Raw genomic sequence first — 18,627 nt, 5'->3', positions numbered from 1 at the left:
TCTTACACCAGTTACCTGTTGCAACCAGTCCTTTATCTGAGTGGCTGTTTGTAAATGATGTCTTGATGTCACCCTTCTGACAAATCTGGCCTGAGCTGGAGTTATTACCCTTGGGTTGCTTAATTTATTTGAAAATGTTCTTGCCACAAATATCAATTACTTTCGTTGCCAGACATTGGTGTATTTCCCTTTAACATAGTGTGTGTAGTTTCACATGGGACTGATGAAACATTCAGTTTGAAGTGCTCTGAAATTAATCTCATCCTGCAATGTAGACCCGTGAAGATCCAGGGTAGAATAGGTCTTCAGCAACCCATGCCTGCCTTAAAAGGCGACTTTGCTTGTCGTAAGAGACGAATAACGGGATCAGGTGGTCAGACTCCCTGACTTGGTTGATGCATGTCATTGTATTCCAATTGTGTGGATCGATGCTCATGATGTCTATCACTGGATTGTCTGGTCCAGACCGCAGACCGCCGTCATATAGCTGGAATATTGCTGAGTGCGGCGTACAACAAACAATAACCATGTCACCTCTACACAATATCTGACAGGTTATAAACAACCACCTTTGACACTCTCCACTCTTTAGAGTTGGCCACACGTTGCCCTGAATCCATGTGACAGATGGACAAACGCTGACATGAGGTAAAAATGTTGGATTTAAGATAACTGCACTTATAAATAGCAACGTGCATGCATGTTTCCTTCATGTAGTCCACAGTAATGTCGGCTTTATAGTGCTAGCCCACTGACCATGCACCAGTTAAATATGGATCACCCATTCAGACACAGCATACAGCCTCCAAGCTGATAAGTCCTCGTGTCATCCCTTTGAGTGCCAGGCAGGGCAATAACAACTATCATTTAACGTCTTTGAGTAGGATGTGTCCGGGGATCAACCCACCAACCCTCAATAGACGCTCTATCCACTTCTCCACAGAGGCAGTCCTTGGACAAAAGGACGAACTGTTGCTTTAAGGACAAAACAAAGTTTAACTATTTAGTTTTATTCATACTTTCCAATTTTTATATAACTGCTCATGACTTGTTTTTAAATCAAGTATGGACAACATACAATCGCAATTCATAAAGTCAGAATCAGTACAGAGAAGAAACTCAGCAATAGAACTTAGCACTGAATACATTACATCATATATTTATGCAAGGATACATTTTGATGAAGGTAAAGTTACTTGACTGGTCATTTATACAATCAGAAACATTTGAGTTGCAGAGTTAAATATTTTGTCAATTGTGAAAGAATTTGTTTGACTGTCATATAAACACCACCACAATAGAAAGCCAATTCCTCCACACAATGTTAAGGAAAACATCCAATTGCATCAGTGATTAACACATTTCTACAAGGATTTGCAGTCCTCTGTTAACATTCCAAAGGATGCCATTTGTCTCCGCTTCTTCAGTAACGGACTGTCGTCCAGCCATCATCCTCGGGCTCCTTCTGGCCACCTGGAAACAGACATAGTCAGTGAGTGAGTGAGTTGGGTTTAATGCCGCTTTTAACAGTTTTCCAGTTATATCATGTCGTGGGAGGAAAGCCCGAAGTGATTCAGGTCTCAGACGTTTACCACTTCCGTGAAACCCACGAGCCGGGTATGGTGCTGACAAAACTAGAAACATAATCGGGGCGAACCAGGGTTCGGACTCACAATCATAGGTTTCTGGCGTGTCCAAGGGACACAACTTTGCACAGCGAATCACGGCACTTTAGACGACTGGGTCACCCGTGCCCCCGGAAAAAGACATAAATGTTACAACAATACCCATGGAAACACAAAGATCCTGAACCCAAGAAGCCGACAAAATATATATTTAAATTATACTTGTTACAACACTCATTTTGTTTGTTGTTGTTTAACGCCGCACTCAGCAGTATTACAGCTATATATTACGGTGGTCTGTAAAATAATCGAGTCTGGACCAGACAATCCAGTGATTGACATCATGAGCATCGATCCACACAATTGGGATCGATGACAACTATCAACCAAGTCAGCGAGCCTGAACACCCGATCCCGTTAGTCGCTTTTTACGACAAGCATAGTCGCGTTTTACAGCAAGTATGGGTGTTTCAATACTAATAACTTGAACCTAACAAGTAGCAATATATACTCATCACCAAAAGAAACACGAACCAAAGAAACACATAAAGAAGTATGTATGTGAAGTAGAGATGTTTTCCATGGTTACCAATTATTGACAAAACTAACAACCAGCCAAGTGTTACCACAGAGTGTCTTTATTCTTTCTTCTAATCCCGCATGAGACGAATGGTGCATCTCGAGTAATGGATCTGCGACGTATGTAATGCGCTCATGAGCATCGGTTCACACAACATATCAGTATGTTCGTTTGTGCATTGAACCAATCTAATATCTCTTGAATATGACTAAGTCTTCAAATATTAACCAACATGTATGGTATTCGTGTTAGTTTTGGCGATGAGTTTACAGTCAAGTCCAGTTAATCCGACATGATTATTTGGATAAGATTATGTCGGATTAACGTTTATGTCGGCTTAATGTTTATGTCGGATTAATGTTTATGTCGGCTTAACACAATTAAGTGATATCAACATTCGTGATCGAAAATCAGACAACTGCACGATAGATAACGATACAAACACGTAATAAATATTTAAATTGTTATGTTACATTGTTAGCTTGTTAAGCAAGTTTATCTCTGCAGCGGTTGTTAAATGCAGCTACCAACTGACTCGTCTCGCATCACAACACAGGCTGTGCACTTGCGGGCAGAAGACCACGGAGTATGCCGATTACTGTGTCGGATTAACGAGACTGATTAATGAGTGATTTTGGTAATTTGTTGCAAATTAGGTGTGTCAGAGTCGGAGTGTCTTGGATTAACAGTTCTAAATAGCCCTGACTTAATCGGTTTCCACCATTAGTGTCGGATAAAGCCGATTGTCAGATTAATGAATGTCAGATTAACGAGACTTGACTGTATATTACTGGAGTGAGTGAGAGTTGTTTTAGGACGCAATAATTAGTTCAGTGAGGAACCTGAGTGAGTGAGTGAGTGAGTGAGTGAGTTGTGTTTAACGTCGCTTTTAACAGTATTCGTTATATCGCGGCGTGTCAGCTTAATGTGGGAGGAAAGCCCGAGGTGATGCAGGTCTCAGACGTTCATCACTGCGGTGAAATCCACGAGCACGGGTATGGTGCTGACAAACCTAGAAACATAATCGGGGCGAACCGTGATTTGAACCCACAATCATAGGTTTCTGGCGTGTCCATGGGACGCAACTCAGCACAGCGAATCGCGGCGCCTCAGATGACTGGGCCACCCGTGCCCCCGTGAGGAACCTGATGATAATACTGCTGAAGCAGATATACATCTGTTTAAGGGATATCTCCAACTTCTAAAGGAACATGAACACTGGACAACTCAGTATCTGCTCCATTGACGACAACATACCTCCACTCTCCTTGGCTGGCGGCGGACGCTGCTCACCTGTAGGATAAAGGAAACATATCATCAAGAAGAGAGATAAAACAGACAGGTGTTTGCCTAACACACTGAACATGAAGCAGACCCATCTCCACATTTCCTAAACGCCCCAAATTTTCCCACCTAAACTCTACTAATCAACATTTGATAAGGAACACACTTTTGACTAAACATTAGACTGTCAATGAATACCAAAGGTGCTAGTAATGTTTGTTTGTTTAACGCTGCACTCAGCAATTGAATATTCCAGGTATACGACAGCGGTCTGTAAAGAATCAAATCTGGACCAGACAATCCAGTGATTCACATCATGAGTAACGATCCACACATTTTGGGTAAGTTGACATGCATCAACCAGGTCAGCGAGCCTGACCACCCGATCCCGTTAGTCGCCCCTTAGTGCAAGCATGGGTTGCTGAAAACCTGTACTATCCTGGATCTTCAGGGGTAATCGAGTCTGGACCCATCTCATTCAAATCAGACCTAAGTTCTCGCTACCGCTAAAAAAAGATCTGAAGACATCCCATTAGGGCTCACATCAGAACGACCTTTCATCCGACCAATCAGAACATCGCTTACCAGATTATGAAAGTGACAGTCGGAATGTGATTTCTAATCATGCAACCTAGAAAACTTTATTCAGAACGATAGTTACGGGTTTAACGACTGAATCAATACAATCTAGCCCATCTATTAGCACTTCCAGAATGTTCTTTTGTTCAGGTTTCAAATTTGTAATCGAGAATTTGTCCAAATATGTTTCGAAGCGTAGTCGCCAATTTGAAATTAGTGCCGTAAAGCACGAGAAAGCTGTCTTCTGACTGGTCATTCCATTGGTCGGTCAAAGTTCGCGCAAGGTCGGCCTGACATGACCCCTAATGGGATGTCTTCAGATCTTAAATGAACGGTAGCGAGAACTAAAATCTGATTTTAATGAGATTGGTCTGGACCAGGCAATCCAGTGATTGACATCATGAGCATCGACCTACGCAATCGGGATAGTAATGACACCAGTTGATAATGACATCATAACACCACTGCTACTTTCAAATTTCACCAAATCAGTGACCTGTCAAACATCTGCACTTGCTACAGTCAGTGTTTTGTCAAGCTTACGGCAGTCTCAAAGTATAAGCTGCATATTCCTTCATTATTCTTCATTAGAACTTATGGTTTAATGACACCGTTTGCAGTTCAGGAAGGCACATGCCACATGCAGGACATATTCGCCACAAAGTCTTATGCCTCTTGTTGCCTACAGCTACCATAATTTAAAATGTTGGCCATTCCCGGCTGACAACATTTACAGAGGTTCCTGTTGAGTTCTGTTCCTCACATAGAAAGACTTGACCACAGAACTCATACCTTCCAACATATTAAAATGTAAGCATATGTATTGTTGATCCATGAAAATTCAGGTTAGAATAGGTCTTCAGCAACCCATGGATGTCATAAGTGGCGACTATGCATGTCATAAGAGGCAACTAACGGATTGGGTGGTCAGACTCATTGACTTTGTTATTGTGTGTAATCGTATCCCAATTGCATGGATTGATGCTTATATCAATCACTGGATTGTCTGGGCCACACTCGGTTATTTACAGACCGCCGTCTTATAGCTGGAATATTGCTGAGTGCGGCGTTAAACAACAAACAAAACTATAATAACACAAGCAAGTAGTCTGACCTTCGTCACAGAGTCTACTGTAATGCACTCTGAACTTGAAAGGTGTTGGGTTCTTGTGCATGAACAGCCTTATCCTGAAGGCCCCGAACGCATCAGAAACATCAACCATTGTAACTTCACCACATAGGGCCACAAATGACCTCAGACGCCCAATGCAGTACCCCTTTGAAACAACAACTTCTTTAGCGATGTAAATAACTCAGCCATAAGCACTTCCATGTTTAATGACCTTGACCTTCAACCTTTTCCATGTATTAATTAAATTCTCACCTCCTCTCTTCCACGTTTCCTCTCTATCTGCAGGTGGATGATCATCACGACGTTGGGTTCTTTCCACATCTCTATCATCCCCCCTACGACGGAAGTCACTTCCGTCGCCTCCTCGACGGAAGTCACGATCTTCTCCCCCTCGTCGGAAGTCACGATCGTCCCCACCACGACGGAAGTCACGATCGTCCCCACCACGACGGAAGTCACGATCGTCCCCACCGCGACGGAAGTCACGATCATCCCCACCACGACGGAAGTCACGATCATCCCCACCACGACGGAAGTCACGATCGTCCCCACCACGACGGAAGTCTCCACCTCGATCTTCCCTTCTCCATGCCCCTCCACCATCACTCGGTCCTCTCCCGTCATCTCTAGATGGAGCTTTGGATCGCCAACTGTCCTCACGATCTCTGCCCCAGCCCCCTCTGTCCCCACCTCGGTCTGAGCCAGGCTCGTCCCGAGCCCCTCCTCTGCTCCAAGTGTCTTCCCTTGGTCGGTCTCTCATCCCCCCTTCATTACTTCCTCGATCCCTCCAGCCATCTCGCACTGGACCTCTATCACTTTGGCCACCATCGCGACCCCAACCACCTCTGTCGTCTCGACTGTCTCGGGTGTCTCTACCGCTTCGCCAACTTCTCTCTTCTCTAGGTCCATCGCGGTCCCCAAATCGGTCATCTCTCGGGGGACCTCTGTCACTGAACCTGTCTCTCAGCCCTCCTCTATCACCAAAGTCCTTATCATCTCGAGGTGGCCCTCGGTCACGGAAATTTCTTTCATCTCGAGGTGGTCCTCGATCACCAAAGTCTCTCTCTTCGGCGTGTGGTCCTCTAGAGTCACGGAAGTCTTCCCTCGGTGCTGCTCCTCGTTCACGCCATGATGGCCCTTCGTCTCGGCTGAAGCAGATTGAACTACTAGTCAGGACGAGATAACTAGAGAGGACGAGATAACTACAGTCATAACAAACGCAAAGGGACCATCAATTTTAGTTTGTCATAACCATAGTTCATTATAATCATATATACAGCGTATATAATACAGCAAATGGACGGTATAAAAAAACAGTTTGTTATATCAGCCAGTTCGATATAAGCGTCTTCGTTATAATAGTTTACTGTAGGTCTTTTCTTAAACATGTTAAATCATTTACATTATATTACCAGAGAATTAATTTAAAGTCCCTGACAACAAACTAACCTGAGGTAAAATTCATAACTATTACCAATATTTTATAAGACATTAATCCATATTACCAAATTAACAAAATAATCTTCAGGATATTTTTTATGACAATCAGTCAGGATGGTTCAGTGTCTATACAATTGAATTCATCTGCTGAAACCCTGTACTATGCAAGTCACCTGGGGTTCAGAAGAAAGTAACTAATACTTAACTTCTCTAATTACTTACAAATTACTGTCAAATACTTACAATTAATAACAATGCTTAAAATAGTGACAAAATGACTTTTACTTTAAAAATTCCTTCCCAGAAAACACACAACAGAGAAACAGAAAAAATATACCACTGTCCTAAATACTATTCACCAGTAGTAAAACCCAGAAGCTAGTTTAACAAAGCCCTAACTCCTCTACTGCTATACTTGTAACTTGTCCACTGTGTCTTACCGGTCCTCCATGCCTGGCCTGTTCCAGCTCTGCTCCCGCTCCTTTTCCCGTTCTCTCCATCCAACTTTGCTTGGGTTGGGGCGCCACGCCTTCCTCTCCTCCTCAGGTTCTCCTCCCCTCCTCCATTCCGATGGTCCACTTGGCTCCCTTTCACTGATGCTAGCAAATATCAATACACCATTACTATCAAGTGATTCTGATTCCCAGATTTATGTACCCCCTCCACACCAAAAAAGTGAAAAATAAGTCTCTGGCTAAAAAATATTTCTTGGTTCTCAGGCACTGTGGCATCATCACAAGGTCTGCGGCACGTTTCGTTTTCAGTTCCATTTAAAGAAAAATTTAAAAATCCTTAAATAGTCCGCATCTTGAACATACGACACCAAAAGTGAAATGTTACAATACTTGAAAACAATGTGATCCAATATATAATGTGCAGTTACTTCCCTTTTCGTGTGCATATAGAATACTAAACTCGCTCCCGTGTAATACCAATTTTATGAAACGAGTGAATAGTTCTGGTATCTGACGAGCGAAAGCGAGTCAGATACCATAATTATTCACGAGTTTCATAAAATTGATTTTACACGGGAGCTTGTTTAGTATTTTATTTATTACTGGCCATTTATAACGTTTTTAGAATTATACTGTTGAGTGTGAATAGGCTGACAACTACACGATCCACAGCATAATCCAACCGAGTTTAACACTGTAATACTTCAAATATGTCAAAAGTTTAAACATGAATTTAATACCATCCAACGGTCCACCTTTAGAATTCAGGCCTCCGTTCCACAAAATTATCATAGCGTTAAGGTTATCGCATCTCATATACTTTAACTTAGACCAACGACTGCCGTCGCGCTACCGTACGATCACCTTGTGGAACGGGGCCTTGCGCCTGAAAGTTTATAATCACGTCACAATATCCGATGACGTAATTTGTGGAATTTTGTTGCAAGATCCTTTGGTGAAACAATGCCATGTGACGTCAGCCTAGCAACAAGGTTGCTGGGGTCATCGAGTGCGCATAAGCTCCTCTCAGTGATCTATCATCTCCACACGCAATGTCGTTGAATAAGCCAAGGGATGTTGAGAGCTTTCACATTTGTTCGTGAAACGTGTTCCGAGAGTACATAAGCACGCGTTTTGGTATTACACAATGTGTAATACAGCTGTATGTTTATTAAACGGGTGATCTCTTCACGGGCAAGTAATAAACTGCTTTACTGCGCATCTCGTGTGTTATCATGGTTATGGTCATGGCGGCAATAGGAGTTAGTGTGCTGGTCAACGAAAATATTAAATTTACGATAAAACATCACCAGACATAATGATTTACAAATTCAATGGTATTTGTGTGCTGTATGCGGGACAATCTTTCATGCGCAGAGGTTAAGATTTACAATTACATGTGTATTAGTCTCGTAAAATGAGCGGGAAATGCTTATTCATATACCCCGTCTGTAAAGCGAATCGGAACGAAGCACATCACCAGTGCATTGAATTTTGAGATATAACATCACTAGACATGATGGTTTACCGATTAAATTGTATTTCCTGTTCTGATTGGCATTGTTTTATATGCAGAGATTGAGATTACTGTGTATCTTGTCTCATAAACTAAGCCGGAAGTAGCAATCAGCTGTACACACGTTTCTCAGAATCTACTGGTGATTAGTGTAGTGTAGTGTAGTGTAGTGTAGTGTAGTGTAGTGTAGTGTAGTGTAGTGTAGTGTAGTGTAGTGTAGTGTAGTGTAGTGTAGTGTAGTGTAGTGTAGTGTAGTGTAGTGTAGTGTAGTGTAGTGCAGTGTAGTGTAGTTTTGGTATTACGCGGGGGATTGAACCCCCAACCTTCTGCTTTCTTGGCGGACGATCTACCACTAGACCATGGTGACAGTCTGTGCTTATACTAGTTGACCAATACTGATACACCTGGGACAAATGTCATTATGCAAGGTAAAAATGACATGCTTCATCACTTTTTGATCGGAAATATTTTTGTCAATACCATATTTGAAAAACATTTTGAGGGTGTTTTAATAGACAACCAGTCAATGTCCAAGGAAAAGTTCAAACTGATCTGAAACACTGTCACATTGCATATCATCATTATGACCCAAATCTGAAAAGATGAACACCAGTTCAAACAAAACAAACTTCAGAACCAAATTCAAATACAAAAGGACTTAGACACACACATTTTGTTATGCAAATCAACTCCCTAGTGTTAAATCATATTTACACGAAAGGTGTTTGTCCATTCTTGACATCATGGAAACATCAGTCTCCATGACAACGCCTATGATGAACAATTTAATATATGCCACACCTTGACATCACAGAAACATGAGTCACTATGACAACGCCTATGATGGGCAAAACGAGTTCAACTCTCAAATCATGAAACAGGCTTTATTCATACACACAAGGAATTGGTTGGGGCAGTGCTGTCTGTTGTTCAGAATAACATGTTGAATAAAACTCTGGCCTTTGTGTGACCAGCTTATGCTTTTTCCACCGCCCTACCACCCTGCTCAAGAAAGAGTGGACAAGAAAATATCCTTTGTGTGCGTTTTAGGGTGTGTTGGTGCATGGCCAACACTATGCCATACTTTCACACAGATACCCTTCTCAGATACCGTATACAGACTCCAAGCTGACCAGTCCTTGTTTTAGCCCTTAATGCAGCGTTAAAAATTGCCACTAGTCCTGTAGTCCTTGCCAAACTGCCCAATGGTAAAGGTATCCTAAGGACTAGTAGAAATTGGCACTAGTCCTGTAGTCCTTGCCAAACTGCCCAATGGTAAAGGTATCATTAGGACTAGTAGAAATGTGCCCTTTTTAAGGGTTTTGCTATATGTTATCATTATAAGGACTAGTGGACGAAAACTGTTAGTTTCTAACCCTGCTTAATGGGGAGTGCCAGGCAGGGTGACAAATACAGTTTGTTTCGGTCTTTCACTATGACACAGACGGGGACCAAACCATAACCTTCCACTCTCAGGCAGACCTTTTATCTTCTGAAAAGCACCAGAGGTGGAAGTTCCACAGTTTCATGTCCAAGATGTTTGTCCACTCTTGACATCATGGAAACATGGGTCACCATGACAACGCCTATGATTGACAGACACTAATACTGTTACAATTCTTAGCTTCCTCACATTCAGCCAGTTAACACAACATTACAGTTCAATCCTCATACAAGTTGACTTTCATCAACAATGACAGTGGGGGTCTATTCACTGCTGGGAATCAATACAGGATTTCTCATGCTTTAGCACATACAGTATAAGTTGGTTACAAACACCTGACCACTACCTTAGAAATTTGTCAACTATCCAATACTGCCTCTCTCTGCCTGATCACAATTTATTCAGCCTAACACCCTTCTCACACCACCAACTGTTCCCCGATACACCTGATCACTACCTATTCAGCTGTGTGGCTACAACTACACTGAAAGACTTTGAAAAAACATTCAATTTTGTTTTGTGTTTTGAGATTGACTTCAGCACAAAAACACATGTCTGATGCTTGAAAACTTGGTGCTTTTGCATTGTGGGTCAGTATATCTGAAACTCACCCCTTGCCGCTCTCTTCCTGGCGACGCTTGGCCTCCCTCTCCTCTATTTCCCTCTCGCGCTGTCTCTGTTTCTCCGCTTGCTCTTCCAGCTTCGCCAGCTTTTCGTTATATTCCCGCTCCTCCTCCTCCCGCTTCATCCTCTCCAAGTTCTCCTTCTCCTCACGTTCTGAAACCCATCATTCATACATCAAAGTTCAATTACTGCCCTGTCGGTGTTTTGGCTGACCACTAACACAGCAATATTCCAGCCTTCTGACAGCAGCCTGTCAATAATCATGTCTGGAGTCAGACCACCATTAAGTCCTCGCTAACGACAAACAAAGGTTCTTCGGACCTCTTCTTACCATAGAGCTCCAGATAAGCTGCGTATCTGCGTGAAATATGCATAAAAAATGCAGAAATATGCAGTAAAATAAAATCCAAGCGTATCAAATACGCAACGAACATTACAGATACGCTACAAAAATAAAACTTGTGCGTATCATCAAAATATTGTGAAGTAACCCTGCATATTTCATTAGCAAATCAGCAACTTATTTTGAAATTATAAACGGGCATTCCGTCAACCTTGCCAAACTCCACAATGACAATTACATCATGATCATTTGCCATCACACTTTCTTGTGGAAGTATCGTGGTATTTTTGAGTCCTATAAAGCTCTCGAACCCACACGACACCAGTTTGCAGGGACTAGATGAATAGTGTTTTTAAATATTTAACTTAAATACCCACATGTATAAAAACTAGTGGGTAACAGAAATTTGAATACCCAGACAGAATTACTGATACCCAATGATTTTAAAATGCTTGGGTAAAATACCCACACCACCAAAATCTTATCTGGAGCTCTGTTACCAGGACCCCCCTAGGGTTTGCACTTCGTCATATGTAGCAGTTAGTTGTATGAATGTACTTGACGTGTACATCTTAATTTAGAAACATTTTTCTTATTCCCTCAGGACTGATGGCAATTCATCTGATCCGTCTCCTCTTACACTTTCTACAATATGTGAACTAAAAAATCTAGCCCTGGATACTCCACTCAGACACAGTATCCTGACTCCGAGGCAACAAGTCTTTGTTTCAGCCTCTAAATGAAGAGCGCCAGACAGGGTAACAACAAGTACCATCTTTTAACATCTTTTTGTATAACGCGGCCTGGAATCAAACCCTGTGCTCTCCAGGCGACTCTCTACCACTAGACCACGGAGGCTGACTCTCTACCACTAGACCACGGAGGCTTACTCTCTACCACTAGACCACGGAGGCTTACTCTCTACCACTAGACCACGGAGGCTGACTCTCTACCACTAGACCACGGAGGCTGACTCTCTACCACTAGACCACGGAGGCTGACTCTCTACCACTAGACTACGGAGGCTGACTCTCTACCACTAGACCACGGAGGCTGACTCTCAAAAGTCTGAGCTACTTTACCAAAGTCATAATAGTTTTCTTTTCTGCATTAAGGTACTTGTGACTTATGGCAAACTTAAATTCATCCACTTTAGTGATTATCACAACATTCTAAAGAATTTACCCTTCTTAGGCCTCACTGCATGTATCTGTTTAAATGGTTTAGGACGATTACCCAGTCCGCAACCTCAGCCAGGAACATGATTACAGCCAATAGTCCCAACATACTTTAAATCCCAACCCTAACTCACAGAATGTAAAACGGCCAAACCCTTAAGGGGCAACTGTGGGAAGATGTTTACCTCTCTTAAGGGCTTCATCTTTGGCTCGCTGTGTTGCCTCTTCTTTCTCTTCAATCCACTTCCGCCTTCTCTCTTCCTTGCGGCGTTCTTTGCGTTCTATCAGGCGCCGCTTTCGTTCCTCTCCCAATTTCTGCTCAAATTCCTTCAAGTTTGCCTGTTGCAAGACAAGGTTCATACAGATATGAAACACAACATTCAAGGCTTTTATAAGACCTTATTACTCGGGTTATTAGCCTTAGTCTGTCATCATCTTTTAAATCCACCATACCATGTATCAGTAGAATGGCCATGTATCAGTAGAATGGCCGTGTATCAGTAGAATGGCCATGTATCAGTAGAATGGCCGTGTATCAGTAGAATGGCCGTGTATCAGTAGAGTGGCCATGTATCAGTAGAATGGCCGTGTATCAGTAGAATGGCAATGTAACAGTAGAATGGCCATGTAACAGTAGAATGGCAATGTATCAGTAGAATGGCAATGTATCAGTAGAATGACAATGTATCAGTAGAATGGCCATGTATCAGTAGAACTGCCATGTATCAGTAGAACGGCCATGTATCAGTAGAACGGCCATGTATCAGTAGAATGAACATCAGACATTTCCCAACAATACCTGTTCTCACAACCAACAAACAAAATACATTCAGCCTTGTCATGAAGTCTGTATGGTCTTAGGCACACAAATCTATCGCTGTGATAAATGACACTTTAATGGTTATTAACAAGTATGGTATATGTCATTTTGTACAAATTCAAAGCTCTTCAAGCTATTTTAGCCATTTTCAAGCTATTTTAGCCATTTTCAAGGCTTTTCAAGGTGGACACTAAAAAACATATACAAGGCTTTTCAAGAGGGACATTAAAATTCAAAGCCTTTTCAAGCCTTTATGGATCTTGCAAGATTTGAAGAATAAATAATCTTGGTTCATCATATTACAGTTTACACGATCATTCCCTCCAACAGGACAACTGTCCATACTGGGATGGGCACTAACACAGTAATATGATCCAAATACAGAGTATCGCTGAACCCCAATTTGAATGCTGAACAAAAATCAAACACAAGTTGAACTTGCATGTGTCAAAGGTGGCCCAATTTTCAGGTCATTATGTACAGTGAACGGGCAAATGGCATTTGAATTTTTTCATGATTTTACCACTTCTTGATAGGATGTCTGTCACTACCAAATTAAAAGAAAAAAAGAGAATTCATGACATTTTGAAAGACAATTGGTCAATGTCCGAGAAAAAGTACCAATCTTAATTCCTGTCACGTTGCATATTGCAAATTATTATTATCATTATTATTATTACAGTAAACTACGGTTATAACGAGCTCAAAGGGACCAGTAATTTTAGTTTGTAATAACCATAGTTTGTTATAGGCATATAAACAGCATATATGCATCAAATGTATGGGACTAAAAAATAAGTTTGTTATATCCGTCAGTTTGTTATAAGCATGTTCGTTATAAACATAGTTTACTGTATTAGAAAGGTGTTTGTCCACTCTTGACATCATAGAAACATCAGTTACCATGACAACGCCTATGATGAACAGTTTACTATATGCCACACCTTGACATCACAGAAACATGAGTCACTATGACAACGCCTATGATGGGCAAAAAGAGTTCAACTCTCAAAACATGAAACAGGCTTTATTCATACACACAATGAATTGGTTAGGGCAGTGCTGTCTGTTGTTCAGAATAACATGGTGAATACAACACTGGCCTTTGTGTGACCAGCTTATGCTGTTGTTCAGAATAACATGAAGATACTTCACCACGTCATCAGTAATTTCAAACCTCTGCTGCATAGAGGGCACTCATATTTTACCTCCAACATTTATACCTCACACTCTTAGAACCAGAGCACCAAATTAGCAATACTTTAACTCTTTCAACACCAGTCAACCAGAAGTGTTTACTGCTGGGACACCGAGTTCCCAGAGACTCTTGTGTGATAGATGAAGCAAACATTTATCAAAGAAAATATCTGCTTGTAAAATATATTTGCCACTACATGTTATACACCATTTGAAAGATCTGATCCTATGGTTTATAAATATGAAAGTTATGTTTTTCACATTATTTAAAATAATGCATTTAGAACTTATTTAAGTTTGTTGTAAATAAAATATGTAAGCTAAAACGTTGTTAACGTCCAGATTAGGGACCAAGGAGGCGAAAACTTGACTATTTTCGGCAAATATAAGATTTCATAAAATCCACTTACCTATTTCTGTTTTATTTTCATTGTTTACGTGATTGAAAATCATTTTAAAAAGAATTATAAACAGTATCTATATCATCACCCATTACCCGATAACAGCGGCTGTCCGCTCAGTAACATGAAGAAATACCCCCGTTTTCGAGGCTTCGTATGAAAAGCACGTTCGTCGAAGAATGGCATGTGACACATCGCTGGAAAGCTTATTCCTTCATCTACATGCTCGTAACATCGCCTGTTTTTTTTCGTAGTTATAACAAGCGATTTCATTGGATTAAAATTGGTTTCTAATGACGCTTTCTTGCTGAAATCTGCAACAAGTTTCCTGATTGGTCTATTTTGAGCATGTGACCTAAGGCAGCCAATCAAATTACAGCTGTGATACCAAGCTCGTGTTTGATAAATTTCACAAGTTGGCGAAAGATTTTTGTTAAATCGTGTTATTCTGAACGTTTTAAGCAGGAAATCACGATATATATTAAAAATATGGAACTTTGTGAATGTATCGTGCTAGGTTACGAGCTGTGACAAAGATTTTTCATGCATATATTTTTGCATTAAACATTGTGTCCGAGCCGAGAATTCGAGGCGACGAAAGCCGAGATGTCATTTGACTTACATTACACGCGATCGCACGAAAAGATGGAAATAATAACTTAGATGTAAGTTTGATTACTTTAAGATATTTTGTTGTTGATTTCATTTATTACTTTGTATAATATATTTAAAGATTTGTTTAAAACGTCTTTATTTTGCTCTTTGACATGTTCGATGTGGGCCCGTTGTGGAAATGTGTGTCCGAGAATTGTATTTTCAATAACATTGCGGGAAATAGTGAATAATTTTTTAATTTATCGATAAAAAATGATAAATTGAAATGGAATACGTATTTCAGACATTGTGAAATGTGATAGATTTAATAAATGAATGATATCACAGGTAGGTCCATAAAAATATTTCTGTTTTGACGTGACTACGGCTTGGCCGGATAACCGGCCTGCGGTGTTGAAAGAGTTAAGCAACACAGTGGGAGGACCCCTGAAAAGGGCTACTCACATTCAACCCATGATAGGAATCAAACCCGGGTCTAGGGTGCGACGAGTGAACGCTTTAACCACTAGGCTACCCCATTGCCCCTTTAAGAATACTATCCGACACACCTGATCACTACCTATTCAGCTGTGTTCTGCAACTATCTGCTACACCTGACCCCTTCTGACACAAACAACTCTTCCCGACACACCTGATCACTACCTATTCAGCTGTGTTCTGCATTTATCTGCTACACCTAACTCCTTCTGACACAAACAACTCTACCTGACACACATGATCACTACCTATTCAGCTGTGTTCTGCAACTATCTGCTACACCTAACCCCTTCTGACACAAACAACTCTACCCGACACACCTGATCACTACCTATTCAGCTGTGTTCTGCATTTATCTGCTACACCTAACTCCTTTTGACACAAACAACTCTACCTGACACCCCTGATCACTCATTTTTCAGCTGTGTAGCTACAACTATACTCAAACACGTTGAAAACTGTTATATAGCATATTATTATTATGACCCTATCTGTAAAGATGAACACCAGTTGAATTAAAACAAACTTCAGAACCAAATTCAAACACGAGGAGACCTGAGGCACACACATTTTGTTATGCAAATCAACTCTCTAAAGTATAACCAGGATATCATATGAAAGGTGTTTGTCCATTCTTGACATCATGGAAACATCGGTCTCCATGACAACGCCTATGATGGACAAATTAATATATGCCACACCTTGACATCACAGAAACATGAGTCACTATGACAACGCCTATGATGGGCAAAAAGAGTTCAACTCTTAAAACATGAAAAAGGCTTTTGTCCATAAAGCCCATGGCTTGTTTAGGGCAGTACAAATCAAAGTAATTACCTCATAGTCGGATCTCCTGGCCTCCCGCAGTCGTCCTATGAATTCATTCTTGTCTTCAATAACACGGCTCAGTCTCTTCTGCGTCTCCAGGGCATGTTGTCTTTCATTCTTCAAAGCTTCAATCTGAACAAGGACCAAATATCAATATCAATAAAATTCTAAAATCAATAAGGATTTGTAGTTTCAGATTTGTGATTTGTAGATGTCTGGACAACCACTACCTTCCCTCCATATTGAAATTTAGTCAAGAGTTGCCCCAGCCCCTACCACCTGGAAGGCTAGCGTCTAGTTTTTACTACCTCCCTCATAATAAAGATCTAGTCTCAAAGAAAACATCAAGTCTTGACACACCCTCCCTCAAAGAAGTCCAGTATCAAAGTCTTGACACACCCTCCCTCCATGAAAACATCAAGTCTTGACACACCCTCCCTCAAAGGAAACATATAGTCTTGACACACCCTCCCTAATAGAAGTCCAGTATCAAGTCTTGACACACCCTCCCTCAAAGAAATCCAGTATCAAGTCTTGACATATCCTCCCTCAAAGAAGTCCAGTAAGAAGTCTTGACACAACAGTTGAATTAAAACAAACTTCAGAACCTATTTCAAACACGAGGAGACCTGAGGCACACACATTTTGTTATGCAAATCAACTCTCTAAAGTATAACCAGGATATCATATTTACATGAAAGGTGTTTGTCCATTCTTGACATCATGGAAACATCGGTCTCCATGACAACGCCTATGATGAACAAATTAATATATGCCACACCTTGACATCACAGAAACATGAGTCACTATGACAACGCCTATGATGGGCAAAATGAGTTCAACTCTCAAAACATGAAAGAGGCTTTTGTCCATCAAGCCCATGGCTTGTTTAGGGCAGTACAAATCAAAGTAATTACCAAGTCAAAGAAGTCCAGTAACAAGTCTTGACACACCCTCCCTCAAAGAAGTCCAGGAACAAGTCTTGACAGACTCGCCCTCAAAGAAGTCCAGTATCAAGTCTTGACACACCCTCCCTCAAAGAAGTCCAGTATCAAGTCTTGACACACCCTCCCTCAAAGATGTCCAGTATCAAGTCTTGACACACCCTCCCTCAAAGAAGTCCAGGAACAAGTCTTGACACACCCTCCCTCCATGAAAACATCAAGTCTTGACACACCCTCCCTCAAAGAAGTCCAGGAACAAGTCTTGACACACCCTCCCTCAAAGAAGTCCAGGAACAAGTCTTGACACACCCTCCCTCAAAGAAGTCCAGTATCAAGTCTTGACACACCCTCCCTCAAAGAAGTCCAGTATCAAGTCTTGACACACCCTCCCTCAAAGAAGTCCAGTATCAATTCTTGACACACCCTCCCTCAAAGAAGTCCAGTATCAAGTCTTGACACACCCTCCCTCAAAGAAGTCCAGGAACAAGTCTTGACACACCCTCCCTCAAAGAAGTCCAGTATCAAGTCTTGACACACCCTCCCTCAAAGAAGTCCAGTATCAAGTCTTGACACACCCTCCCTCAAAGAAGTCCAGTATCAATTCTTGACACAACCTCCCTCAAAGAAGTCCAGGAACAAGTCTTGACACACCCTCCCTCAAAGAAGTCCAGGAACAAGTCTTGACACACCCTCCCTCAAAGAAGTCCAGTATCAAGTCTTGACACACCCTCCCTCAAAGAAGTCCAGTATCAAGTCTTGACACACCCTCCCTCAAAGAAGTCCAGGAACAAGTCTTGACACACCCTCCCTCAAAGAAGTCCAGTATCAAGTCTTGACACACCCTCCCTCAAAGAAGTCCAGTATCAAGTCTTGACACACCCTCCCTCAAAGAAGTCCAGTATCAAGTCTTGACACACCCTCCCTCAAAGAAGTCCAGGAACAAGTCTTGACACACCCTCCCTCAAAGAAGTCCAGGAACAAGTCTTGACACACCCTCCCTCAAAGAAGTCCAGTATCAAGTCTTGACACACCCTCCCTCAAAGAAGTCCAGTATCAAGTCTTGACACACCCTCCCTCAAAGAAGACCAGCATCAAGTCTCGACACACCCTCCCTCAAAGAAGTCCAGTATCAAGTCTTGACACAC

The 18,627-nt window shown here is 41.5% G+C and overlaps 1 protein-coding gene and 1 non-coding gene across 2 annotated transcripts in view; both read right to left on the bottom strand.

The window, feature by feature from the left end:
- Window positions 1–994: 994 nt before the first annotated feature.
- LOC139453321 (eukaryotic translation initiation factor 3 subunit A-like) overlaps window positions 995–18,627 on the bottom strand; it is a 33,988-nt gene continuing 16,355 nt past the window's right edge. The window contains exons 16-22 of the mRNA XM_071234988.1: window positions 16,548–16,670; window positions 12,386–12,539; window positions 10,667–10,832; window positions 7,081–7,239; window positions 5,453–6,348; window positions 3,463–3,498; window positions 995–1,473 (exon numbers count right to left, since the gene is read on the bottom strand). Coding sequence (XP_071091089.1) covers window positions 1,424–1,473; window positions 3,463–3,498; window positions 5,453–6,348; window positions 7,081–7,239; window positions 10,667–10,832; window positions 12,386–12,539; window positions 16,548–16,670 — 1,584 coding nt within the window. The 3' untranslated portion in view covers window positions 995–1,423. The remainder of the gene's footprint in view (window positions 1,474–3,462; window positions 3,499–5,452; window positions 6,349–7,080; window positions 7,240–10,666; window positions 10,833–12,385; window positions 12,540–16,547; window positions 16,671–18,627) is intronic.
- LOC139453432 (small nucleolar RNA SNORA17) lies at window positions 13,884–14,015 on the bottom strand. The gene has a single exon (XR_011652420.1). It is a non-coding gene; the product is annotated as a small nucleolar RNA SNORA17 (small nucleolar RNA).

This window comes from Haliotis cracherodii, unplaced genomic scaffold (assembly GCF_022045235.1).
Source record: "Haliotis cracherodii isolate W230 unplaced genomic scaffold, xgHalCrac1.p SCAF_9, whole genome shotgun sequence".
Taxonomy (NCBI): Eukaryota; Metazoa; Mollusca; class Gastropoda; order Lepetellida; family Haliotidae; genus Haliotis; species Haliotis cracherodii.
Note: the sequence above shows the minus strand (reverse complement) of the source record. Positions and strands in the feature narration are given on the sequence as shown.